General features: G+C 37.3%; 3 protein-coding genes across 3 annotated transcripts; 1 reads left to right on the forward strand and 2 right to left on the reverse strand.

Moving 5' to 3' along the window:
• Positions 1–391: 391 nt before the first annotated feature.
• On the reverse strand, positions 392–1348 carry LOC121043799 (olfactory receptor 1038-like). The gene has a single exon (XM_040495801.1). It carries the CDS (start codon positions 1346–1348, stop codon positions 392–394), a length of 957 nt encoding a protein of 318 aa, XP_040351735.1.
• Positions 1349–20300: 18952 nt separating this feature from the next.
• OR8U3 (olfactory receptor family 8 subfamily U member 3) lies at positions 20301–21260 on the forward strand. Its single transcript, XM_040495802.1, has one exon. It carries the CDS (start codon positions 20301–20303, stop codon positions 21258–21260), a length of 960 nt encoding a protein of 319 aa, XP_040351736.1.
• Positions 21261–23688: 2428 nt separating this feature from the next.
• On the reverse strand, positions 23689–24630 carry LOC121043801 (olfactory receptor 5AL1-like). The gene has a single exon (XM_040495803.1). It carries the CDS (start codon positions 24628–24630, stop codon positions 23689–23691), a length of 942 nt encoding a protein of 313 aa, XP_040351737.1.
• Between the last annotated feature and the right edge of the window lie 2129 nt (positions 24631–26759).

Consider the following 26759-nt stretch of genomic DNA (forward strand, 5'->3'; position numbering starts at 1 on the left):
CAGATACAGTTGGGGACAGGCTTTTGCACAAAATGACATGGGGATGGACAAAAGATTTACTTCACTCCCTTCCTTGCCCCTTTCTCGGTCCTCCACCAGTATACAAAGCAGAAACACTTTTGAAAGAAACTGTTGATTCTTACTATCAGTGGAACAGGAAGGGCTCTCAGTGTCCTACACCTAAACAGTTGGAATTTACTAGAAGTCTAAATTCTACTCCTTTAAATATTTCATCTTAGTAAAGACGGTATTAAAAATGGAATTCATGTACAAAATAATTTTACTCCCATAAAGGATGATAAAAATGAACTTACTCCATCAAGAGACTGAAAAGATTATAAAAACAATATATCTACATGTGGCAGTACCCCAAGTCAGACACTGCCCCGAGTCATTTTTTAAAGTTTGTTAGAAGCAGGATATAACATTTGTCAATTAACTTCCTCAAGGCATTTTTCACCTCTTTGTTCCTCAAGCTATAGATCATTGGGTTCAGCATAGGAATTACAATTGTGTAGAACACAGAGGCCATTTTGTCTGTGTCAAGGGAATGGTTTGATTTTGGCTGCAGATACATGAAGATCAGAGTCCCATAGAATATAGTCACAGCAGTCAGATGATATGCACAGGTTGAGAAAGCTCTGAACCTTCCTTCTGTAGATTGGATTTTCAAGATGGCAGCCACGATGTATAAGTAAGAAATAAGAACAGTGGTCAAAGAGCTGATCATGTTGAAACCCGCAAAGATGAAAATCAAGATTTCTTTGAGACTGGTGTCTGAGCAGGCGAGGGCCATCAAAGGGACATCATCACAATAAAAGTGATTGATGATATTTGGGCCACAATAAATCAGTTGGAAAGTAACGGTTGTGTGGAGCAAAGCAACAGAAAAGCTGTATAAGTAGGGGCCTGTTACTAGTTGCATACACACTTTTGGGGACATGCTCACCATGTAGAGAAGAGGATTGCAGATGGCCACATAGCGGTCATAAGCCATCACTGCAAGAAGGAGCATCTCTGAAATCAAGAAGTTCAGGAAAAAGCCCAACTGTGTTGCACATGCATAGAAAGGTATAGACCTGTGCTTGGTCAGGAGGGTCTGCAGGAACTTGGGGGCTATTGATGAAGAGTAACAGAGGTCTACAAAGGCCAGATTGCTGAGAAAAAAGTACATGGGTGTGTGAAGTCGAGAATCCAATCGTATTAATGAAATCATCCCAAGGTTCCCTACCAAAGTTAGAGTATACACTACTGAAATGAGAAAAAAGAGAGTGATTTCAATCTCTCTATGGACAGAAAAGCCCAAAAGAATGAATTCTGTCACCCTGGTGTTATTCCTTTCAACCATTTATTCCAGTCTCTTGGCTGCTGAAAAAAGACAAAATAGAGTCAGAGACAAGTTATTAGGTCAAGGAATTGTCACCAGATGCCAACTCTTATGTTTTAGCTTCAGAAATTATAGTTCATTGAGGTGGAATATGAGAACAAGTAAACACATCCCATTTCGAACTCTCCTTTCTAGCTATCATAATTTTATGAGACCAAAGAATGAGGGCCAATAAAAAAAATCAATTGATGGCAAAAAAATAACAAAGAAAAAATTATATGTATGTATGTATGTATGTATGTATGTAGGTAGGTATGTATTTAATACGGTGAGAATTTTTCATCTTTCATTTTCCTCCCAAAATTAAAGTTGGCATTCACAGTCTCAGAGGTGGAAAGAGGCATATAACTCCCAATAACCACACCACATAAGTTATGATAACCATAGATGAGTCACATACAAAGAAATAAGATTAATTCTTTAATTCTAATGGGCCTTCAATTTTTGTTCTCATAAAATTATGATAGCTAGAAAGGAGATTTGAAATGGGATGTGTTTATTTCTCCTCATATTTCACCTCAATGAACTGTACATTCTGAAGCTAAAACACACAAAAGTGTGGGAAATAGAATAATCTCCTTTCCTCCCCAAACACATTAACCCAAGAGAAGCTTTTTTGTAACAGTTTTGTATGAGTGGACAGAAAAATAGCCTTTCAAATTTTATCTTCTTCATTTATTAATTCAGCTTAATACTGTAAATGATACCTAATACATTCTCCAAATTAAATGTATATGTATGCATACACACATATATATACACACAAATACATATATGCATTCATACAGACATATATGTAATGTGTACAGATGTAGATAAACACATATATATGTATGCCTACAAACACACACAACACATACATACCTGCATACATAATATCTGACATGAAAGCAGTTTTCTGTCTCATCCATTTACTTTCTCCTCCGTAGAAGAAAAACTCACCTTGTGAGAGGTGTTTTTGGACAGAATTTTTGAATTGGCTTGCCTTTCTGAGCTGGCGTCTTACCACAGCTGTTAGTGCTAGAGTTCCCTGTTCTAGATGTGGAACAAAAGGAAAAGTGGAAAGGGCACCTGGGTGGCTCAGTCGATTAAGCGTCCAACTCTTGATTTTGGCTCAGGACATGATCTCATGGCTCATGAGATTGAGCCCGCATTGCGGGGCCTGCTTGGGATTCTCTCTCTCCCTTTCTCCTTGCGCATCCCCTCCCTCCATAAACAAACAAAGAAACAAATTGTAAAAAAAGGAAAAGAGAAAGTACAGATGTGGACAGATATGGTCAGCATTCCCCACTTCGAGACATGGGATGCCTTTGATGTTTGAGAGGTGTAAGTTTTGGTATTGGGTTACTTTTTTTTGCACACACATACTGGAATCAGGCTGATTTTCTTTCCTTGTACATCCATTAAAAAAAAAAGGGGGGGGACCTTCAAAACCCACACTTCCATCAATTTCAAATTTTGAAAAGGCCCACTCCCGTTTTTATGTATTACCTTCACTTATGAATGTCTTTTTGATACACATTTTTTTTTTTCTCCTAAGAGAAAGGCAATTCTCACCCACAAATGCTTGTCTTCTACAGAGACTGGTTTCTGAAATTTTATCAGCAGATAAAACATGTTTTCTTTGAAAGGAAGCCTGAGTCTCAGGGAGCTATTGAGGGGGATAAATAAATAAATACATTTATTTTGGGAGTGTTAGGAGGGTTATTTCACTCATTCTTGTGTATAAATGCCAGCTTCATCCAGTTGGAGCAGAATTAGATAGGGTCATCCACTTTCTTTTTAGTGGGGAAAACTGGATGACTTGGGGAAGGAAGTCTGTGCAAATGACCAACTGTACCTATTTAACCTACCTAGTTGTAGAAAAAAATCTTCCCCTGAAGGTTTTTGCAGAAGCCTCCTTTCAATGATGCTCAGATAGGAAGGGTATGTGAATGTGTGATATAGGCCTTTAGACAACAGTCTTTTTTCCTTAGAGAGTTAATTCCCAGTTTTCCCCAGACATGACTTCCCTAGGGTCACTGACCCTCCAGGGGACAACTACGATTACAAAGTTCTAATTAGAAAAAGATTAGTCCATAAAAACAAAGTTAGCATTAGTTCATATTCAAACTAGAATGATCTCACCATGAAATCACTAGTCTTTGGTTACCTATGTCCAATCTAATTTGTATAAACAAAACAAAGAAAATCAAAACCAAATGGCAAGCAGTTGAAAGCTCACCACCATTTCCGAAATATTTTCATCATTTATTTATAATTGTCCCTTCCTGTCCGTGTGACCTTAGAGGGATTCTGATTTAATCATTTGTCTTATCTAACTGAATGTGTTTTACACCCAGATGTTTTAAGTGTTTAAGCAAACAATTCTGTTTATTTTTTCTTTGCTGAGCATAGGCATTGAAATAATAACAAACCCTCTTTATTTATATTTTGGGGAGTTGACATTTAATTTTTTAAGGTCATGTAGCATTAATTAGTTGATGACCTGAGGCAAGAACCTGAGCTAATAGGTTGTCCAAATAGTTAATTGCCCTGATGTTATTTAATTGAATAATCCATGTCTTTCTTATTAATTTACAATTTGAAAATATCATTTTATTTACTAAAACAATGAAATAAAATCAACCAGCTTCTGATTATAGTAAAGATCTTAGAGTTTTAGAAACCTATCAAAAATATTTTATATATACTTTCTTTAAAAAAAAAAGAAAAAAGAAAATCTTTTGCATAATATAAAGTACATGCATATATATGCTGATTGTGAAATTTTACATGTAGGAAGATATACATACAAATACAAAAATAAACACATGTCGGGGTGTCTGGGTGACTCAATTGGTTAAGGGGCTGACTTTGGCTCAGGTCATGATCTCATGGTTCGTGGGTTCAAGCTCTGCATGGGGTTCTGCACTGACAGCTCAGAGCCTGGAGCCTGCTTCGGATTCTGTCTCCCTCTCTCTCTGCCTCTCCCCCACTCATGCTCGCTCTCTCTCTCTCTCTCTCTCTCTCTCTCTCTTTCTTTCTCTCAAAAATAAATAAACATTAAAAATGTTTTTTAATAAAAGAAAAAGTCACATATAAATATATATCATCTACCAGAGGTAACTGTTCTTCAAGTTTAGGGAGACTTTTGCTTTACTTTTTTCTTTATATTTTTATGTATTTTACTAAATTGGAGTCATAGAGTGCATGACAATTTACTACATATAATTACCATTTTTTACCAGCAGTGCATCAGGATTTTACATACTATTCAAATTTCTTCCCAAAGCATGTTTTCTGCTATATATATATATAACACTTCCTATTTATACAGTTTATGATTTTTAATTAGTAAAATAATAATTCTTTTATTCAAAATTTGTTTAGAATGATCCAGTATTTTAGGGTAGAATGATAAAAAATAGAAATGCTGAATAACAGGATATGTCTAGTTTAAAACTTTTTGCTTATTGCTTTTTTTTTTTTTTTTTCTTTTTCCTGGCAGTGTTCCTTAGAAAGCTGTTTGTGTTTACACATTGCCTGCAATTTTTTTTTTTTAATTTTTTTTTCAACGTTTATTTATTTTTTGGGACAGAGAGAGACAGAGCATGAACAGGGGAGGGGCAGAGAGAGAGGGAGACACAGAATCGGAAACAGGCTCCAGGCTCCGAGCCATCAGCCCAGAGCCCGACGCGGGGCTCGAACTCACGGACCGCGAGATCGTGACCTGGCTGAAGTCGGACGCTTAACCGACTGCGCCACCCAGGCGCCCCTGGCCTGCAATTTATATCCTCCTACTTCTCTCCAAATCATTCCAGTAGACTTTCACCCCATTATTCTTTCCAAAATCCCCTTAACAAGAGTATATTATGTAGTTAACAACTTTTATCAACAATATTTGCCAAATTGATGATTCCTGGATTAGCTTTCTTCACTTGGTTTCCCATATCCTCTGATATTCCTCCTGGATGTTCTTTCTCTGGCTGGCTGGTTCCTCCTTGTCACCTTCACCTCTCTGTGTTGGCAAGTCACAAGTTCAGTTCTTTGCCATTTTGTCTGTTTATATCTATACATTTTCCTTTACTTGCCAATTTCATCAGCCTTATTCCATCTAAGAGTGTCCGTATGTCAGTGACTCCCAGTGTGAGTCTTCATCCCAGTACACTCCTCTGATTTCTAGATTCAAACATTCAGCAGCCTACCTGACATCTTTACTTGGATGTGTACAAGCATCTCGGGTTTATTGTCCAAAACTGAGTTCCACCACAAGACTTCTCCTCTATAGCTCTTCTTATTTCAACTCTCTCTCTCTCTCTCTCTCTCTCTCTCTCTCTCTCTCTCTAGCTGCTCCAGGCAAAAATCCTTGGAGTGACCCTTGACTCCTCTTGCTCCTATCCTACTCCAATCTGATAGGAATTCTAGTTGCTGTTACATTCACTGTATCCAGCATCTTTTTACCAACCACTGTGTTACTCTACCCTTCCATCATCTCATCCATCTCCCTTTCCCTCTACAGTTGTGTTTCAACACAGTAATTATTCTAAATAGTATCCCATGCGCTTTTACTCCCTGGCACATAATCCTGCAATGGTTGCCCATTTCACCTGGAGTAAAACCCAAAATTCTTACACGGGTGTACAAGACTAGGAATGATCTGGCCGTTGTTGGCTTTCTGAACCTCAGCTATGTTAATCCCTATATCCCCTTCCTGTCTTTCTGTCCACACTGGCTTGGAATACCCCAGGTCACACCAGCCTTAGGAATTTGTTTTTATTCCAGTATTATAGTGCTTTTAGATGCCTTGCTCCTCCACTCCTTCACAGTGGTAAAGTGTGAGAACACTGGAACCAGATTATCTGGGTCTTAAACTCTTCAATCTGCCATTATAGTACCTGGTCATGTAACATCCTGGGTCTTGTTTTCATCATCTTCGAAACAAAAATAGTGGGATGCCTGGGTAATTCAGTTGGTTAAGCATCTGACTCTTAATTTTGGCTCGGATCATGGTCTTATGGTTCCTGAGTTTGAGCCCTGTGTAGGGCTCTGAACTGACAGTGTGGAGCCTGCTTGGGATTCTCTCTCTCCCCAAACAAATAAATGTAAATGTAATGGTAATAGTAGTTGCCTCAACTGCTGCTTGAGAATTAAATGAATAAAAGTGTGAAAAGACCTAGAATCGTGTTTGGATTAGCATATGTGCTTTATAAACATTGACACGACTACTGCTGCCTTTCCTCAATTTACTTTATTTTTCTCAATATCATGTACAATATTTTTACTTGGTTAGTTTGTCATCTCTTTGTTATTTATTGTGTGGGCAGATTCGGGTCTCTTTATCTGTAGTTTCTGATACTAAGTAGAGACTCAACAAATTTGATTCCCAACACTGCTGTATTGTTTCTGCACTAACATTAATAATTACATATATATATATATATATATCACTTTGCCTGATTCACTCCTTACAAATGGTGTTTTCTCTTTTATGATTAAATAAATATGGATTAAAACCTTGAATTGCACCTGCAAGTATTCTGCAGGACAAGCAAACGTTTCTAATAAATTTTAATTTGATAAATAAGCGATGTCATGTGATACAAGTAGTACGTGATGCCGAATGTCACATGATCACAACTGAGCCAATGGTTCTCGAAATTCTCTTTGATATACAAGTGCTTTGGATTATAAGCTCATTTCTGGAACAAATTGTGCTCACAAATCGAGGTTTTTACTCTATATTTATTTATTTATTTATTTAATCATTGGTAAAATGTAAATTAGTCATTTATATTTTAAATATTTAATAATATTTAAATATTAGAAATTTATATCTTACCAGAGTAAAATCCAATTACTTACCAATAAGATCCATTATTTAATCTAATGATTAAATAAATATAATAAAAGAGGAAACACCATTTTAAAATTATAAGCTTGCCACTTCTGGAGTCAAGTTGCCAAAAATTTTCCAAGAGATTTATTTATATTGTTCAATAATACTTTATTAGGTCCCCATTTTTGTCAGGAACTACAGAAAAAGAAAAAACAGCTAAAACAAGACTTCTGTTTTGTTCTTTTTTTCCTTGTATTTTTAATCACTAACAATTTACATAAGGCTTTTTTTTTTTTCTTTACCCAGTTTGGCACTTAATAATCTTCCACATGTCTTTCATTTTTTTTTTCAGTTTTTATTTAAATACACACACTTATGCTGTTATTCCCCTGATACTTGTATTTTTTATTATTATTTTTTTTATTTTTTAGAGAGAGAGAGCATGCGTGCGTGCAAGAGGGGAGAGAGGAGCAAAGAGAGAGAGAGAGAGAGAGAGGGTCTTAAGCAGCCTCCACCCTCAGTGCCCTCGGGCTCAATCCCATGACCCTGGGATCATGACCTGAGCCAAATTCAAGAGTCAGATACTTAACCAACTGAACCACCCAGGTCAGGTGCCCCTTGCCTGATACTTTTAAAGCTCAAATTTGATTTATTCCTCCAAGCACGTTTATTTGTTTTTCATGGAGTGACTGTTTGATACCTTTCAATATAATGTTTGCATTGTGATGAGGTTTTTGGGTCCTGTTCTGTTTCTAGAAAATGATCAGACATAGCCCTGAGTATCTTCTCATAGCTCAGCCTATAATGCACATTCAGAAGGTTTGCAGAAACCAAGGCTTCACCTAATTATTGCAGCTCAGAGACGGTCACTTGCATCCTAAGTGTGCACGTGTCTCATATCCCACACTTCACCGCTAGTATGCATGTTTTCTATTTCATGTTTCTATCTTCTCTTCTTTTGAGTAGGCTTTTGCCTCGCAGACTCTTTTGGCTTTCTTTGTTCACTGAAGGATTTAATAGCCATTATTTTCCTTTAGTGCATTCTAGCAGGACCGTCTGGTCACAGCACATGTCAAAATGGGAATTGTGAAAAAAGTAATAGTTTGACATGGAACTTGAACGATTTCCATTACTGATTATGTTTCCAAGTTATGTGTTCCTGGTGGCTATGCAGTATCTTGACAGGATCGAGAAGTTCCAGAGGGCCTACTGCCCTCCCTACTACAGAATATGAAAGCCATTAGTTAGCATTTCCATTTTTACTCAGGCTACAAAGGTTCTGCATATCTGAGAAGTCAAGAAAAATGTCAGCTTCTGTCACCACCATTGTTCATCTGGTGATTTTAATTCAATAATTGGTGGTCATTAAGAAAAAAAAACCAAGTCAGAGTTTGCTTCAGCGTTGATGATGAAACGGTCTCTCTGTGTCTTATTATAAAACTCTTCGTTGCAATCAATTCCCTACGGGCATTGCTTCAAGTAGACTACTTGCTAATCAGTTTCAAGGGGCCTTATTAAAATGACTAGGTTTTCAGCTTTTTCATGGGGACGTTTTAATTGAAACCCACCTCAGCAAACTTAAAGTTTCAGCTTAGGATGAATGAATCTACAGTTTAGTGTGAGTGTGTGAAATTAATCATCTGATTCCTCAGGGATGGCCATTTCCTCTACCTTAAACCACCCTCCTCCGGGAGACGAAGTAGTGTAGGGGGAAGAAAAGGGGATGTGAAGCCAGATCTAGGTTTGCACACACACCTTTCTACTACTACCTACCTGTGTGCTCTTGGGAAGGAAATAAATTCTGAACCTAAATTAAGAAATGAAAATACTAACGTCGCACAGGGCTACTTTGGGGCGTTAACTCATAATGGCTATTAAATTGCTTTGCAAACTGCCAAGTTGGTGATGTTGCAATGGTTATGAGTAGCATGATAATGATCATAATAATAACAGTGACGAGAATTTGTTGGTGCTTATTATGTGCCTGGCAAGGTACTAAAAAGATCCACATACATAGTGATCAAAAAGAAATTCTTATTCTCCCCCAAACAAGAATCTCACTCAAACAATGGATTTTGCATCAGTCCCAGGGAATAGTAAACTATCAATCACACTCCTAAATTCTCTCATTTTTCAAGGTGTACACATCAGCTGCAACATGTAGTTTTCTTTTTTATTTATTTCAAATTCCACAAGCTTTAATGTTTCTACATATCAGTCTCTTTCAAATTCATTGCATGTAATTCCATAATGTTAAGCCATTATGTTTTTTTTTTTTTTGAGGGAGCTTTTGAAATGCATCTGATATATCAATCTTGTATAGAAGACATTTCTATCGTTTCTATTATGAGGTTTAGGCAAAACTGTTTATTATGATCTACAATGTTCTGTGTTCATGGCCCTGGATGTCTTTTCTAATTTCCCCTGCTTTTTCTCTCTCACTGTCCACTATAAAATGCCTCTCCTTCTTTGACTGTGGCTGCACATCTTGTCTCTGCATATCCTGCGTCACTGAAATACTTTCCCACAGCTTTTCCTCTCTGTAATGGCTAATACCTTCTCACCTTCCTAGTACAACGTCACAGTTAACATCTCGGTAAAATTTTCAGGCAATTCACAATTTTCTCTTTACCTGATTCTCCCCAAAGGGGGAAGATTGTTGAATGATCATTTTGCAGGATACTCTATTTCTTCTTTATGTCACTATTGTATTTTTCATGCTACATCATAATATAGATTTTCCATGTCTGTCTCTCTCATTGGACTCTAAGCTACTTGGAAAATAATATAAAAAAATAAATAATTTTAATAATTTTTAGTAAATAATGGAACTATTAGAAAAAATGATCTAAGAGAAAAGAAACAATATCGGAGATTATTATTATTTCTAAGGCAAAAATTGTATTTCCTTAGTGATTTTTTATTTGAATATTTTTAATGTATGTATTAGTCTAATACACACATATATAATACACCTCACAATATTGTTCATAAATCTTTTCCTATTGTGTTTTTCACATTTCTAGTATATAAAGGTGCTATTTCTGGTGAAATTTTATTATTCCAATTCACTGATTTCCTTGGGTTTTACTGATCACATTATTTGTGAAACATATTTTTATTTCTTTCTTTAAAAAAAAAATCTATGTCTGCTATCTTTCCATTCTACAGATTTTTTGGCCTCTGTGATAGTACTTCAAAGAGACAGAGAGAGTGTGAGTGGGGGAGGGGTAGACAGAGGGATAGAGAGAATCTCAAGCTGGTTAGATGCTCTCAGTGCAGAGCCCCATAAGGGGCTCAAGCCCATGAACTTGAGATCATGACCTGAGCTGAAATCAAGAGTTGGAAGCTTAACCAATTGAGCTACCCAGGCACCCCTATGATCATATTTTTAATAGATGTGTACTGATATTTTAACCCTCCCAACTAATATGACTACTTACAACTTTTAAAACATTTTTCTCCCTTCAGTAAATGGACTAATTATTATTAATAACCATTTTTATTATGGACATTTTCAAACATATACAGAATTAGAAGATTTGATACAATAATCCTTACCCCAATAACAATTGTCCAGCTTCAGTGTCTCCATTCATGATAAGGTATATATATATATATATATATATATATATATATATATATATGAAATGTTTATTTTTTAGAGAGAGAGAGTGGGGGTGGGCAGAGAGAGAGGAGACAGAGGATCTGAAGTGGGCTTTGCGAGGCCAATATGGGGCTTGAACTCACCAACCATGAGATCATTACCTGAGTCAAAGTCAGCCGCTTAACTGACTGAGCCACCCAGGTGCCCAATGGTCAGGTATATGTTATCCATACTTCTTACTTACCTCATACATTAGCCCCCAAAGTTATTTGGAAATAAATACATCTTTATTTCCAAATAAATAAATCCCAGAATTCACTCCATTTCATCTGTCAGTGTGCTCCAGGCAAAGATCACCAGGAACAATCTCTGGTCAAAGTTGTGTTACTTTTGTGTGTTTTAACAATGGACGTTGTACACCACGGGAATCAAGCTTGCTATGGGATTGCATCCTATGAGGTTATTTAGAGTAGGGTTCAAGAAAGCATGGTGGCACTCTGGATTGGGTATTGTCATGGAGTGACACATTTTTATGATTTGGTACGTTAATGGTTCCTATATAGAACACGGACAAATTGGAGTAGGGATAAAGCTTTAATTGGTAATGAAGCAACAGTCCCTTACAGTAGCCAGAGGAAAAGAATGTTGGACCATTTTTGTGGTCTAAACAGTGTTCTTGATTTTGTCTAGATCTCTGACACTATTACTGAGTGACCCTGTTTTTGTCTTGCTTCATTACTGTTACCAAGTAAACTTTTGTCATGTTGGTGTTCTGTGAAATTATTGGTATTATTGATATTAATTTATTAGCAATATTATTATTAATAATATTATTGATATGATAGTACAGCTTAACTTTTAGCACCAGACCAGGGCTCACCTAGCAGTTGTCAAGAGATGTTTTTTCTTCCTCATATCTACACTGATCTCACTTAAGATAAATAATTTTGATTACATGGATAAAATGTAAACAGTTCATATCTTAAGCAGATGGTTAAGATCCATGCACCTCACAGATCATTTCCCTATTTCTAAGAATGGTAATCGTATCTGTTCTTTAAGTCCTGGCCGAAGTGTTTGATTTTTCCAAAGGTCTTAGAATGTACCCACTCTCACTTAAATAAATAGACGTGATCTTACTTCCTAACAAATTCCCAAAGCATTTAGTTTTCAAAAACAACAACCACAAAATGAGCCTGATCGCAATGCAGTTAGAGAATTGTTGATCAGAATCTTGAGAACCAACCCATATAATTCAAATGAAGAGACGTCAATAAGGAAAGATTAGTGAGGCGCCTAGAGCCTAACAACGGTGCCACCTCATCACCACCGAAAGGTCTGACGGGACGTTGGGAGATGTAGGAGCCCGATGGGATCAAGGTTGTGGATATGGAGCTCCTGGAGGGAGCCGGACAGAGGGTTGATCTGCTGTCTGAGACATGGTGCCAAAGCGAGGAGAGAGCAGGGGCAGGGGACAAGTGCCCTGCCCTTCCTCTCCTGGTGCAGTCTCACCTCTTGTCACAACTCCCTTTTGGCTGCATCCAGTTAGAGCCAGCCCTCACCCATGACTGGAAGATGCAGTCATTCTGGTTGTGTTTAGAGCAGAGAAGGGAAGGAAGAGGAGTGTCAGTTAGTGGTTACGACTCTACAGCCAGTCAAAACACGGCTTTTCCACTTAACGGGTGACCTTGAGCAAGGTGCCCAATCTCTGTAGTCTGGTTTCCTCATTCTAAAATGGGAATAATAATGGCACTTATGTCGCAGGATTGTTGTGAAAAGTAAATGTACTGCTGTATATAATTATATATAATACATAAAAATATATTTATAAAATATGTCACACACACACACACACACACACACACACACACACACACATACACAGAGTGGAGTCTGGAGCAATAAAAGTGACCTTAAATAGGAGTTTGTGGATATTATTGTTAATGACGACTGTGACGCTCTTTTATTTGCTCTTAGGGGGAAACTGAGAGACAGAATTACTCAAGGTCGAGGAGCCTTAGTTTCCTCATCTGTTTAAATGATCATGTCAAATTAGATGACCTCAAATATTTATATCAAGGATGATGCAAATAATTCGTTGTAAAGCCTTGAGAAATTGCAAGCAAGGGTTGGTGCTGGTAAGGATGTGGAGAAATTGCCTTGTATATGATTGGTAGGAATACAAAATGGTATCGCTGCTCTTGACCACATTATAGAGATTCCTCAAAAAGTGGGAATAGAACTACTATATCATTCATTAGTCTCACTTCTGGATATGTATTCCCCAAAAATTGAAATCAATATCTGCAAGAGATATCTGAGTCCTCATGTTCCTTGCATCAGTATTCACAGTAGTCACATGGTGGCAACAACTTGAATGCCCACTGATGGGTGATGAATAAAGAAAATGTGGCACGGATCTACCATGGGATATCACACAGCCTTAATAAAGAAGGTAATTCTGCATATGTGCCAACATGAATGAGCCTGGAAGGCATTATGCTAAGTGTAATAAGCCAGTTACAGAAGGACGAGTACCGCATTATTCTATTCTTCATGTTAGATATGAGGTATCTGACATAGTCAGACTCATAGAAAGAGTAGAATGGTGGTTTCCAAGGAGGGGGGTGGGGGAGATAAGAGTTGATTGCTAAAGGATAGAAAAGGTCAATTATGTAAGATGAATAAGTTCTAGAGTTCTGCTGTACTACATTTTGTCTATAGCTGACAGTGCTGTATTGTGCAGTTACAATGTTGTTATGGGTTTGATCTTATATAAAAGCGTTTTTCCCATGATTAAAAAAAGAAACAAAACTGAAAAAAAAAGTGTGGCTTAACAAATGACAAGGAGTGAGACCATATACAACGTTTTCAGATTTCAGAGGAAATCCGACAAAGAGTTGAAAAGCGTCTGTTGTATTTACCAGTGAGATGATAGGCAGACAAGCTACAAAGAACGGACTTCAGTGGTGGGGGGCAAAGCTGGATTGGAAGGGGCAAATGATTGGGGCAAATTGGAAGCAGTAGGCAGATTTTCCAGTGGTTTTGGCTTCTGCTATGAGTTTTGTATTATGCACTCATGTATCTAGTAACATGATGTATATTAGACTTGAAAATGGCTTTCTAGTTTGAAATTTGGTGAGAAACTGAATTTCACCATTCATAAAAACACATTTCCCTTCTTGTATAGATTCACAAAGACAAAATCTGAAACTATGGTGAAAGCAGTTCTAGTTTTTAGGTAGGTTTTTGGGTTATTTTGGTGTTATTTATTTTTTTGTCTCCTCTTACTTTTCAAAGGAAATATCTTTTGAACACTTAATATTTACCATAGAGTTTACTGAGTCCTTCCCATACAGTAATTTATTCAATACTCACAAAATCATAAAATATGGACCACTTTTACTGAATGTTACAATTCAGGAAATTGAGGCTTAGAAAGAATTTGGACATTGTCCAAGGTCTCATAAGTGAGTTACTCAGTATTTAAGGGTTGATGTTTTCCTCTCAAAAAACTTGAATTTTTATTCAAATGAACCAGGTTTACAGTCTTTTTGTGTTGTTTCTAGTAGTATAGTCTACCTTTACCTTCATGGAAATTGTTCCTTCAGGAATACAGATAATTAAACATTTTTTAACTCCTCAATATAATTTGTCCAGCTTATCTTAATTTGAGAAAAATAGGAAAATAAATACTGCAGCTTTCTGATATCTCCAGAGGATCAAATTTAAACCCGAAGGGATCCAGGAACTAGTAAATCACCCAAACACCTTCAGAATGAACTCACTAAGAGCCAGGATCATGGCTAAGCAGGTGAGTCATGGAATTTGTACATGGAGCGAATTGCCAACCTTCCACCCATAACCTAGCTTCCCGTGAGGAACCTCTCCCCTTTGCAAGCTGTGGTATCTGATGGAATCCATCTGCTTTCAATATATTTTTTTAAGTTTATTTATTTATTTTGAGAGAGAGAGAGAGGCAGAAAGAGAGAGAGAGAGAGAGAGAATCCCAAGCAGGCTCCTAACTGTCAATGCAGAGCCAGACATGCAGCTGGAACTCATGAACAACAAAACCATGACCTGAGCCCAAGTCAAGAGTAGGATGCTTAACCGACCCTGAGCCATGCAGGTGCCCCAGAATCAGTATGCTTTTAGAGATAACACCTATAACATCCTAACTACATTTCTTAGTTCCATACTCTGTTTGCCAGTACTTTCTAAAGGATGTCTACTTGTACTTAAAATACTACTTTGTCTCTAACCCTCTGCCCTTCCCTCTTGCCCCCTCTGTCTCCCTTCTCTCTCTCTCTCTCTCTCTGTCTCTCTCTCTCACACACACACTCCTTAAATGACCTCATATTGAGTTATCCAGGTCATCTAGAACCACCCTCTCCTCTACAGCAGTACTCGTAAAAGCTAGTTGTTATATGGCCAACCGAGGAGAGATACAAAGGCAGGTGGCTCTCCTGTCTAAAATTCTCTTATAAGAGTGGGTGACCAGGAATGTTTCTAAACTGAAGTAATGGTAACAGTGTTTTTCTATTCTTGGAAAACACCAGATATATGGTAAAAATTTCCCTTTTAAATAAAGAATGGATACTCACTGTAATTTTTGAAACTTGAAATAAAATAGAAATCCACTAGTATTTCATTTGACTTTAAATTTTTTTAATGTGTATTTGTTTTTGAGAAAGACAGGACGTGAGTGGGGGAAGGGCAGAGAGAGAGAGAGGGAGACAGGATCTGAAACAGGCTCTGGGCTGTGAGCTGTCAGCACAGAGACTGACTCCGGGCTGGAACCCAGGAACTGTGAGATCGTGACCTGAACTGTGAGATCGTGACCTGAACCTGAGTCGGACCTTTAACCTGGCTTAACCAGGTGCCCCTGGTATTTCATTTTTCTAATATTCCTTCTCAGAAGAGGTGTTTGGCCTCAAGCAGGGCTTTAAGGCAGTCAGACTCACACCAAGTGCTTCCTCACCCTTTTTCATGTCGTGTCATGTCACATCACATCACGTCACATCTTGTCATGTCATGTCATGTCAGTTGTACGTGTTTTGGGATACACAGAGGGAGCATCTTATGGCTAAAGAAGTCACAATGTCTCCAATCTGTACATCTGTATGCCCAGTACACTGATGGTGTGCAGTGTGCCTTTGCAAGATGGTCACCTCTGGGGAGGAAACCAAGCTTGGTGAAGGACGAAGGATGCTTGGCTTGGAAAAGCTATACCGACCCTTATAAAGCAGGGAGCAGGACCTGGATAAGATGAGACACCAAGTAAATCAAGTCAATTTATTGACTAATAGAGCTGTGGATAGGAAAGAAGATGTTTCCCAGTAACTATTTCCTTCTTCTTTTCACACTTGCTCTGTGCAAAGCTTGCCATTGTGTTAATTGCCAAAGCCTGTGTAGAACGTCAGAGATACATCCCTAATCCTTAATAAGCAAGGCAAAGCCTTTAAGAATTAGTATAAAGGAAATATTTAATTTGTTTTGCAACGGTGTTTTGAGAAACCGGATGGGCAAAATAGAATCTACAAAGACAGATGATGGAGAATCAAATAAATGAAGTTGCTAGTTGTTAACAAAGTAGTCAACTACCAGAAAGAAATAAAAATGATTATTACTGATTAATCTTCGTACTCAAATAACTAAAAATAAAAAGTATTTGCCTCATTATATATAGTTAAGTAAACACCTAAAATGTTTCACCAATAGTTTAAATAAGTACAAAAGATAATTTTATATTATAAATATTGGCATTGTATATTTATATATATGAATTTTTACATACATACATATATATGTCTATATAAAGTTAAATTCATTAAAAATAGTGTAATATTATTGTAACCAATAATTGTCATCATCCATTGAAAACACAGAGACTCCTTTGTACAATTAGAGAGAATAGAGCATTTCTTTTTTTTTCTCTTTCAATTCATTTGTCCATTCAATTTTCACCATAATAATGTATTTTATTATATTTTATAATGTAACTATTTCCCTGGTTACTTCGCTTTGCTTCTCTGAAATTCAAATATACACACACTGATTAGAATTTAATTTGTGTAATAATAGATTCTATACCTTCTACATGTCATTGTGGTAAAATATTTCTATTTGAGTTATTATCACAATTAAATGATTAAAATCATCTATATACGTCCATTGTTGGTGGATAATTATTCAATATATATTTAATTTTCATTTGAAATTGAATTTATTAATGAACCAGGGGTATATTTATAGGTTGATCTGAAAAGAATCATCTAAATGACCAAATGTTGGAGCCAGGAAACATAATAGGATTCCAGATGGGTGAGAGATATGCCTTTCATTTGTCAAGTGTGAGAAGTGTGGGGTTTGAAAAGGGACGATACAAACAAAAACCAAGAGTACGAGTGCCTTCTCAGGCAAATGATATTTGGAAAGGAACAGATAAAAAAAAATGGAGGACCTGTAAATTAATTTTCTTCAAAGTATTCTTGCCCACATAACCCTTGGTGAGTCTTTTCATGTCAGTAGAAACAGCCATACTCCAATTTGAATTCCACTGCATTGGTGGAGTCATTAGTATTCAAACTAATTCAGCCATAGGCCAGGCAAACAAACCCAAAAGAGAAGTAAAAGTAAGTTTCAAAGAATGGTTGATCTCTGCTGGCCATTCTAACAAATTCGTTCTTCAGGCTACTTATTCCCAAACATGTCTGTACATTGGAACCACCTAGGGGGCTTTGCAAATGCTGATGCCTGGGTAAGGCCCAAATGTTCTGGTTAAATTGCTGGGGGGTACCGGGGCACTGAGTTAAAAACTTCATAGGTGTTTCCAATGTGCTGTAAAGTTCCAGGAAAAACCCACTTCAGGAAGGATGCAATAAAACAAGAAACAACAACGCTTCTTAAATAAATCTTTAGGTGAAATACGTCAATGATTTTGAGGACTTCCCTATTCCAGAGATGTGGAAATGACAGAAATATTAGCAATACTTTGAAATAGTGGTCGCTTCAGAACAACCTACTGAGACTAATTGGAAGCTATGAGAAAAATAATTACTTTTGAAAAATTAGGGGGATTGATAAAATAATCCATAGAGTTCTAAGGTAGATACAAAATCATAAATGCTGGATTTTATGAGAACTTTAACAGATGCTTATAAGTAATTTTATTTCTAGGTGATTTAAGTTTCTTGAGTTAGAAATCCAAAACTCCTCCTTAATAGGCACCTCCACTGTAAACTTTGTTCTTCTAGCAGTAATGTGGTGCATAAATATTCTGATTAATAGTAAATAACCACCATATTTAATGCTTTAATTGATGTATTTTTCTTCTCAAAAGGTTCCCTCTGATTTTATTTGACATGCACCTTGTAACCACCACAAACTTTACAATCAAGTTAATAAAAGCAATGATATAAGAAATTCTAATGCACAGATGGACTTTGCTGTTTTATGTAAAATATTATCAAATTATAAATGGGTCTTTTCCTCTGACACCATTTTTTTCAGTGAAGGTCTCCTTTACTTATACATCTCATGGCAGTCTTATAATTATTTTCAATTAAGTTTGACATTATAACTTCACATATGGAATTGAAATAAAAGACTTTGTGAGAAAACGTTCAATGCGTTCAAGCCCTATAAGCAAGTAAGAGAGGCCTTAATTCTGAATATTCTTGAATGAAACAGTTATTTAGCAGAATGGACAGCATTACTTGACAACTTTTTAAAAGCTCAGACTCCTGCAACTTTACTTTGGCAAACTGCATAGAAAGCCCAGGACTCTTCAAAAAAAATACCACTTTCGTATTTGTCTTCTCTAAGTTTGAAACATTCTGTTTGATATTACAGAAAAATGAATACATCTTCCAGATTTAAAATTCTATCCTAGTGATTAAAGCTAAAAGAGCAAGCCATGCACTTTGGGCAGTGTAGCATGATAATTAGGAATATGGGCTCTGCTTTTTTTTTAAAGTTTATATTTATTTTGAGAGAGAGAGGAAGAGAGCACATGCATGCATGTGAATGAGAAGTGGGGCAGAGAAAGGGGTGGGGGGAGAGAATCCCAAGCAGACTCCACGCTGTCAGCACAGAGCCCAACACGGGGCTTGATCTCTCCAACCATGAGATCATGACCTGAGTCGACATCAAGAGTCCTCTGCTTAACCTACTGAGCCACCCAGGCACCCCCTGGGCTCTGCTTTCAAACAAACCCAGCCACTCTCACATTATACCACCTACTCTGACCACAGCCATAAGCCTGGGTTTTTGCAAATGTCAATCAGGGATGTTGGGATAGAACCTTCGTCATAGCATTAGCAAGAGACTGGCATAAGTTAATTCATGTATGACAAAAAATAGAGTATCTGATAAGAACAGCCTTCAGTGGCAGCAGGTACATAATAACAGTAGAAAAAAATAAAATTTGAAATATGAAGGCAGTAGACATGATGAATTTCTCAAGGTGCCTTTCTTTATTAATATTTTGTAGTTACATTCTGTAGAATATAAAGCAAAGGACAAAACTAAATTCAAATAGGCTAATATTGAGCTTAATGAGATTAGTCCTCTTTTTAAGGCTGGTAGAACTAGAAAGAGTTGCAATTATTCTGAAGCATGCATTAAGAACTCCACCTAGCTATACATGTTTCTATTAAACTCTGCTTGCCGCTGATTATTTCCTTAGGCTATGTTGTTGATATGTCTAGAACCTACTAGAGTAAGTGCTTTGATATTTTAAGCCCTTGGAGTATACAGACACATGTTTATGGGGAAAGATGGCTATCTCCCTGTAGTTTAACAAGTTATATGATAGACTACTTAATTAATGTTAATTCTTTGGACAAGAAACATTAGAATGTTGTGAATTTTGAATTGGAAAAAAATAATGAGTCCCTAATTGCTATACAAATAAAATTGCATGTTTCTTCTATATTTCTGATTAATATTCTTCTAGTTTCTACAGCCTCAAGTACTTAGTCTATGTAAGTGAAGGAGGGGATATAGGAAAGCAAGTAAGTCATAGTAGATTATTTTGATGTTTTTAAGCCTGTGGAAACATGCAAATATGTTGAAAAAAGTTAAAATAGCTTCATTTATGAGTTACACATTTTTGTGCTGCCATATTTATAAATACAGAAAAAAGATAGTGGCAGCAAAAATGCTGAAATGTCAGTGTTTGTTGTCTCAAGTGTTTTCTTTCAGGTAGCATTATAATTTTAACCAGCACCCTTCCATATTTTCTAAAATTACAAGGCAAAACAACATTTAAGAAGGCTATTGTGAGAGTAAAGGACTCCTCTCCCTGAGCCAAGAGTCCTCTGCATGTTATCCAAGATATAAGGTGTACTTTTTGCCCACAAGACAACACGATTTAAGGCAAGAAGACACCAGCGATCACCTTTTGCCAACAGTGGCAGTGGCCATGAGAAGTGCCATTTTTATTCTTCAACTTGGAGTGAAATCAGTAAAATTCACTTAAATAAATGGCTGAGACCAATATCACCCATGTCACTGAATTCATTCTCCAGGGAATCACAGACCAGCCAGAGCTTCAGGCCCCATGCTTTGTGGTGTTTTTCATCATCTATCTGGTCACAGTGCTGGGCAACCTGGGGTTGATAACTTTAATCAGGATTGATGCTCGACTCCACTCGCCTATGTATTATTTCCTCAGTCACTTGGCCTTTGTTGACCTTTGCTACTCCTCTGCTATCACACCAAAGATGATGGTGAATTTTGTTGTGGAAATCAACACTATTCCTTTCTATGCTTGTGCAACACAACTGGGCTGCTTTCTCACCTTCATGATCACCGAGTGTTTCCTGTTGGCTTCTATGGCCTATGATCGCTATGTGGCCATCTGTAGTCCCCTGCACTATTCAACCCTGATGTCAAAAAGACTCTGCATTCAATTAGTGGCAGTTCCATATATATACAGCTTTCTGGTTGCACTATTCCATACCATTATCACCTTCCATCTAACTTACTGTGGCCCCAATGTAATTAACCATTTCTACTGTGATGACCTTCCTCTCTTGGCTCTGTCCTGCTCAGACACACACGTGAAGGAAATTCTGATCTTTGCCTTTGCTGGTTTTGATATGATCTGCTCCTCTTCCATTGTTCTCACCTCCTACATCTTTATCATTGCTGCCATCTTAAGGATCCGCTCTACTCAGGGGCGACGCAAGGCCATTTCCACCTGTGGCTCCCATATGGTGACTGTCACTATTTTCTACGGCACCTTGATCTTTATGTACCTACAGCCCAAATCAAATCACTCCCTGGACACGGACAAAATGGCGTCTGTATTCTACACGGTGGTGATCCCGATGTTGAACCCCCTGATCTATAGTCTAAGGAACAAAGAGGTTAAAGATGCCTCAAGGAAAGCCTTGGATAAAGGTTGTGAAACCTTAAAGCTGTTAAAGTTAAGAAAATAAGCATAACGAATGCTTAATTTAATACAAGAGGGTAAATAAATCAAACTTCCTCCTCCTGATATTTCTTGTAATTCTTTCCCAATCAACTAAAAACGTGACTGTAGTTCAGCTAACCTTGACTTTTTCTACAAGAACCCAGGCCAATTCTGGGACGTCAGCATGATCCAAAGAGTCTGGTTCAGGCCACTGCAGCCTTGACAGACCACTGAAATTATGTTCAAATACACCCTCAAACACACCTTTGTGTAGCTCAAGCAAAGATAGCAGCGTGTCTTTGGTAGAACTTACTATTCTGGAAGGAAGGCTGCCTGAGCTTGATTGCCAAGCCTTTCCTTTATTAACTATGACCCCTTGGACAATCGGCTTAAACTGTGTGACTCTGTTTCTAATTCTAGAAAATAAGAAGACCCTACTAATTGGTTTGTTTTAAAGATGAAACGAGTTAATATTTATGAAGTGCTTACAAAAATATCCTGTGATAACAAGTGGTATGTATATGTTTGTTACATAAATGTTTGTTGTATATAATTAAAGATTAATTCACCGAGCTCTCAAAAGCTTATCAGTCTTGAAGAAAGAGGGACAAAGCCTGGTCAGGTTTCTACTAGCTTCCAAGCACTGAATCAAGCACTCCTACCTAATACAATAAAATAAACCTAAGAAATGTCTGAGGGTTTACTTCTGGGTCTCAGTTATATGTAAAGTGCCTAAGTTCACATCACTAGTAATATGACAATTCTAAATGCAAATGTAAGTTTATTTGCATTTTTCTTTCTTAACATTGTAGATTTTAAAAAGATACTGCAATACAGATGATCTAATCTTAAATGGTCATTATCTGATTTTTAATTTTTTTTTTTAACATTTATTTATTTTTGAGACAGAGAGAGAGAGAGAGAGCATGAACAGGGGAGGGTCAGAGAAAGAGGGAGACACAGAATCTGAAACAGGCTTCAGGCTCTGAGCTGTCAGCACAGAGCCCGACACGAGGCTCGAACCCACAGATCGCGATGACCTGAGCCGAAGTCAGATGCTTAACCAACTGAGCCACCCAGGCGCCCCCTCTGATTTTTAAATATAATGGGAGGTATTTGTTTATAAGAAATTATGTTATTAAATGAATTAATAAGTTCAGTGTACCTGCACATTTGTTCAGATAGAAATAATCTTAAGTTATAAGGTTATTTATGTGTGCCTGTAATTTATTCAATGAATGTTATAGGATCATGCCATAAAATTTAATGAAAACAGTAATTTGTAAGATTTTATCATTTTAATATTTGCAAAAAGCGATTAAATTAGTTTCTTTTTTCTAAATCTTTATTTACTTTTGAGAGAGAGAGACAGAGAGACAGACAGACAGAGTCATGAACAGGGGAGGGAAAGAGAGAGGGAGACACAGAATCCAAAGCAGGCTCCAGGCTCTGAGCTGTCAGCACAGAGCCTGACACGGGGTTCGAATTCACAGAGATCATGACCTGAGCTGAAGTCAGATGCCTAACCGACTAAACCACCCAGGAGCCCCTGGTTTCTTAATATTATCTTCTTATTTTTCCACTTTAGAAGGAAATTGTGATAGTTGCAGTAATTATATAGAATGCAACCTCTCATGCAGATGATTATTTCCCCTTCTGCACTTAATGCGAACATAGTGCAGACGTGCTCTTTGAGGTGCCGGAGAACTTTGTGCATTGCATGAAATCTTCTATTTTTAAAGTAGGTTTGACAGAGACGTGTGGTGTTTCTATTCACCACACTTTTCCTGGTGGGTGTATCTATACGGATGGATACATTCTCACATGTCACGTACAAAACACGTAAAAACATCAAGACCATCCTTCCTTTGTAGGTAAGGAAATTCAGACGTATAGTTTGTGGTAAAACTAAAACTGCTCTAAAAAAATGAGGTCTGATGAAAAACGTTCAACCGTATCAACAGGGACATTTAAAGTAAAGAGCAAGGTCACTTTTCAGGCATCTTCAAACCCAAACCCTTCAACCGAACACCTTGTTATTTTTGCACTTCGGTTCAACTATGGCGGAAAATCTTGCCTGGTATTTTCAATCATATGTGCATGGTTGATGTCTGTGAAGACAACCTAAAATTCCCCATATCATCGTGAAATAAGATCAAGTTACGATTTTAAGGTGCTTTATTCTTCACCTCTATTGTGGAAGCATCTCATGGAAAAACAGAATGGGTTGTTTTCATCTCTCTTTTTAGAATTCAACAGTAAAACTAATAAACGTTTCTAAAGTGTCTACTATGTGTAAGCAGAAACAAGAAAGGCCTATTTTCAAGGAAATAGAGTCAGGGAACTGAGCTTCAGAAGACAAAGCTTTCTACACTTCCTGGCACTGTCCCATGTACAAGCCTTCGTTTAAAAGTTCCTAATTTCCAGCGTTTCTTTAGGAACAGCACAGCTGATTATCTATTATCAGAATGTGCTTTGTCAAAGATTTTCTTGAAAGCCTTTTTTACATCCTGATTCCTCAAGCTGTAGATCAATGGGTTTAACATGGGAATCACCACTGCATAGAACACTGAGGCAAATTTGTCTTTATCCAGTGAGTGGCTTGACTTGGGACGCAGGTACATAAAACTGAGGGTCCCATAATACATGGTAATAGAAAACAGGTGAGAAGCGCAGGTGGAAAAGGCTTTATGCCTTCCTGCAGCAGAATGGATCTTTAAGATGGTGAAGACAATGAACACATAGGATATGAGAACAATGATAAGAGAAAAGAACACATTGAACCCAGCAATGATCCACAGCATCAACTCTTTGACTTGGGTATCAGAGCAAGCCAGAGCAATCAAGGGGACATCATCACAGTAGAACTGGTTGACCACATTAGAGTCACAGAAAGACATGTGGAATGTAGCCACTGCTTGTACGAGTCCTACAGTGAGTCCATAAATATAAGAGCTAGTGACCATTTGGAGGCAGAGTTTCCTGGGCATGAGAATGACGTAGAGTAAAGGGTTGCAGATGGCCACATAGCGATCATAGGCCATGACAGACAGCATTAATAATTCCCAAACTGAAAATGTGATAAAGCAACACACTTGAGTGGCACATGCATAAAATGGCATACTTTTAATTTCACGTAACGAGTTTGCAAGGGTGTTTGGAGTGACGGTGGAGGCACCATAAAAATCAACAAAAGCCAGATGACAGAGGAAAAAATACATGGGTGTGTGAAGCTGGGGACTTATTTGGATTAACACAATCAAGCCAAGATTACCCAGGACAGTAAATGAGTAAATCAATAGGAATACACAAAAGAGGATGGCCTGAAACTCTGGATTCTCTGTGAGGCCCAAGAGAATAAACTCGGTGACTGCTGACTGATTGCCTTTTGCCATGAAAGAGATGAACAATAAACAATAAACAACAAATCTACAATAAACTCGTCTAGAGCACAGGCTCTGAATAATCTTTACTTTTAAGCAATAATCAATTCAATTGTGAGAAGAGAGTCCTGGCTCATCAGGGTGTTATGTTAAATTCGGCCAAAGAAGAATATTGATAAGCACTCAGAATTATGTGTGGATTTCACTTATGCTTTCAGTGTGAAGGGTTTGGTCCAGGAAAAATTCTGTGATACAAAAATTCACCAGGAAGCTGTATAAGTAGAAAGAGAGCATTTCAATTAAAATGTTATAATCAAGATAATGGCAACATTTTCGTTCTACTTTTCTTTAAATATACAGAAATAAAAAGGGACATTAAGCATGTAAGTGGCTTGGGGCACCTGGGTGGCTCAGTCGGTTGAGCATCCGACCTCGGCTCAGGTCATGATCTCCTGGTTTGTGGGTTTGAGCCCCGTGTTGGGCCCTGTGCTGACAGCTCACAGCCTGAAGCCTGCTACAGATTCTGTGTCTCCCTCTCTCTACCCCTCTCCCACTCATATTCTGTCTTTCTCTCTCTCAAAAATAAATAAACATTAAAAAACAAAGAATGTGAGTGGCTTTGGCAGCATATGCAAAAACGATTTAAGTTGTAAGTTTATCTCATGAAGTTGTTACAAATTCATTACTTTATAAGAATGTTAAAAATTCCCCAAATCAAGTGCAGAACATATAAAATGAAAGAAACAAATCTGAGTACTATTATTTATAGGCATCCTGTTTGGTATAGTCTTTAAAGTTTCTTCGTTTTACTTCTATCCATTGTCTTTTTTTTTTTTTTTCAATACACCCATAATATTGATTTCAAGGAAAAACAGGACTGTAATTTTTCTGGCTTTGTCTTTTGGCAAAACGCACACCAGAGAATAATTTGCCAAATTTCAAGAGAATAGTTTTCCACATTTCAAACAGCTTTCAATGATTACGAGACATTATTTTACCTTCCTTCTTCAGGTATCTAAATGGCCCAAGGCGAATAGAACTGAAGCAACTTTTAGAACAACTAAATGCTACAGAACACTTCCATAAACCCAGGCTGGACTCTGAAGGCATGCTAGCTAGCAGAACTGAAACCATCCCCCCTCCTTTCTCAAGCATAGCAGAGGATAAGTTAATTTGATTTTCCTTTATCACCACATTGCCTCAGGTTACTTTGCATGCACATGATGGTCAAGACAAGTAAAAGATAGTAAAATATAAAAAGCACTCCGTCCCCTTAAATTCTGATTAATATCCCCTTGGAAACTTTATCTTGGTTACTATTTCATTTTTTTCTCTCCTCTTTAGCACTTTTCAACCATATGCCTTAGGAAAAGCATCTACCCCTGATTTCTCAATCATATTTATGACTTAACCAAATATAACCTACCTTCCTTTTCCATTAAACCAAGGAATCCCCTCATCAAGTTTACTATTAGCTTCCCTATTCCCAAATCCAATAAAGCTCTTTTTACCTTAGCGGCTTTGTAGCACTGACCCCTATTGAATACACCTTTGGTTTCCTGAACAGAGCAGTCTCTGTGTTTATTATTTGTCCATTCTGATTTTCTACCTTGGAGTCTCTGCTTCTATTTAGACAACATATTATTCATGCTTTTATCAAAGCCTTCAGCCTTTCCCTTTTATACCTTCTTGTTTGGTGATTTTATCCAATCCTATGTCTTCAGTAGACACCTATACATTGCTTAAGCACAAACATGTATTTCTATCCCTCATTTATTTTCTATGTTCTATATTACATCTAAATGCCTCCCAGAAATTCCCACTTATATATTCTAGACGGCCATCAAGAGTATCACATGTACAAAATAACTTGGTATCTCTGCGCATTGAACCTAATACTCAGACCTGAAGTATATATTTTACATCTTCAACTAACAGTGCCATTATCCATTCAGTTTTCCAAATCGGACCGATTATCTTTTACTTTGCTTTCCTATTTCCCATGCCAATATTCAATTTGTCCCTGATACCTATTTCATACTTTACACACTTTACACATCTTTTCACTGATATCGGTTCCTTGATCCAACCACAATGACTTGTTATTTGGTTACAACTGACCCTGAATTTTTATTCTTGCC

Source organism: Herpailurus yagouaroundi, unplaced genomic scaffold, assembly GCF_014898765.1.
Source record: "Herpailurus yagouaroundi ecotype Mexico unplaced genomic scaffold, PumYag 187, whole genome shotgun sequence".
Lineage (NCBI taxonomy): Eukaryota > Metazoa > Chordata > Mammalia > Carnivora > Felidae > Herpailurus > Herpailurus yagouaroundi.

Coding starts and splice junctions, on each gene's coding strand:
- LOC121043799 (XM_040495801.1), bottom strand. CDS start 1,348: ATGGTTGAAAGGAATAACACCAGGGTGACAGAATTCATTCTTTTGGGC.
- OR8U3 (XM_040495802.1), top strand. CDS start 20,301: ATGGCTGAGACCAATATCACCCATGTCACTGAATTCATTCTCCAGGGA.
- LOC121043801 (XM_040495803.1), bottom strand. CDS start 24,630: ATGGCAAAAGGCAATCAGTCAGCAGTCACCGAGTTTATTCTCTTGGGC.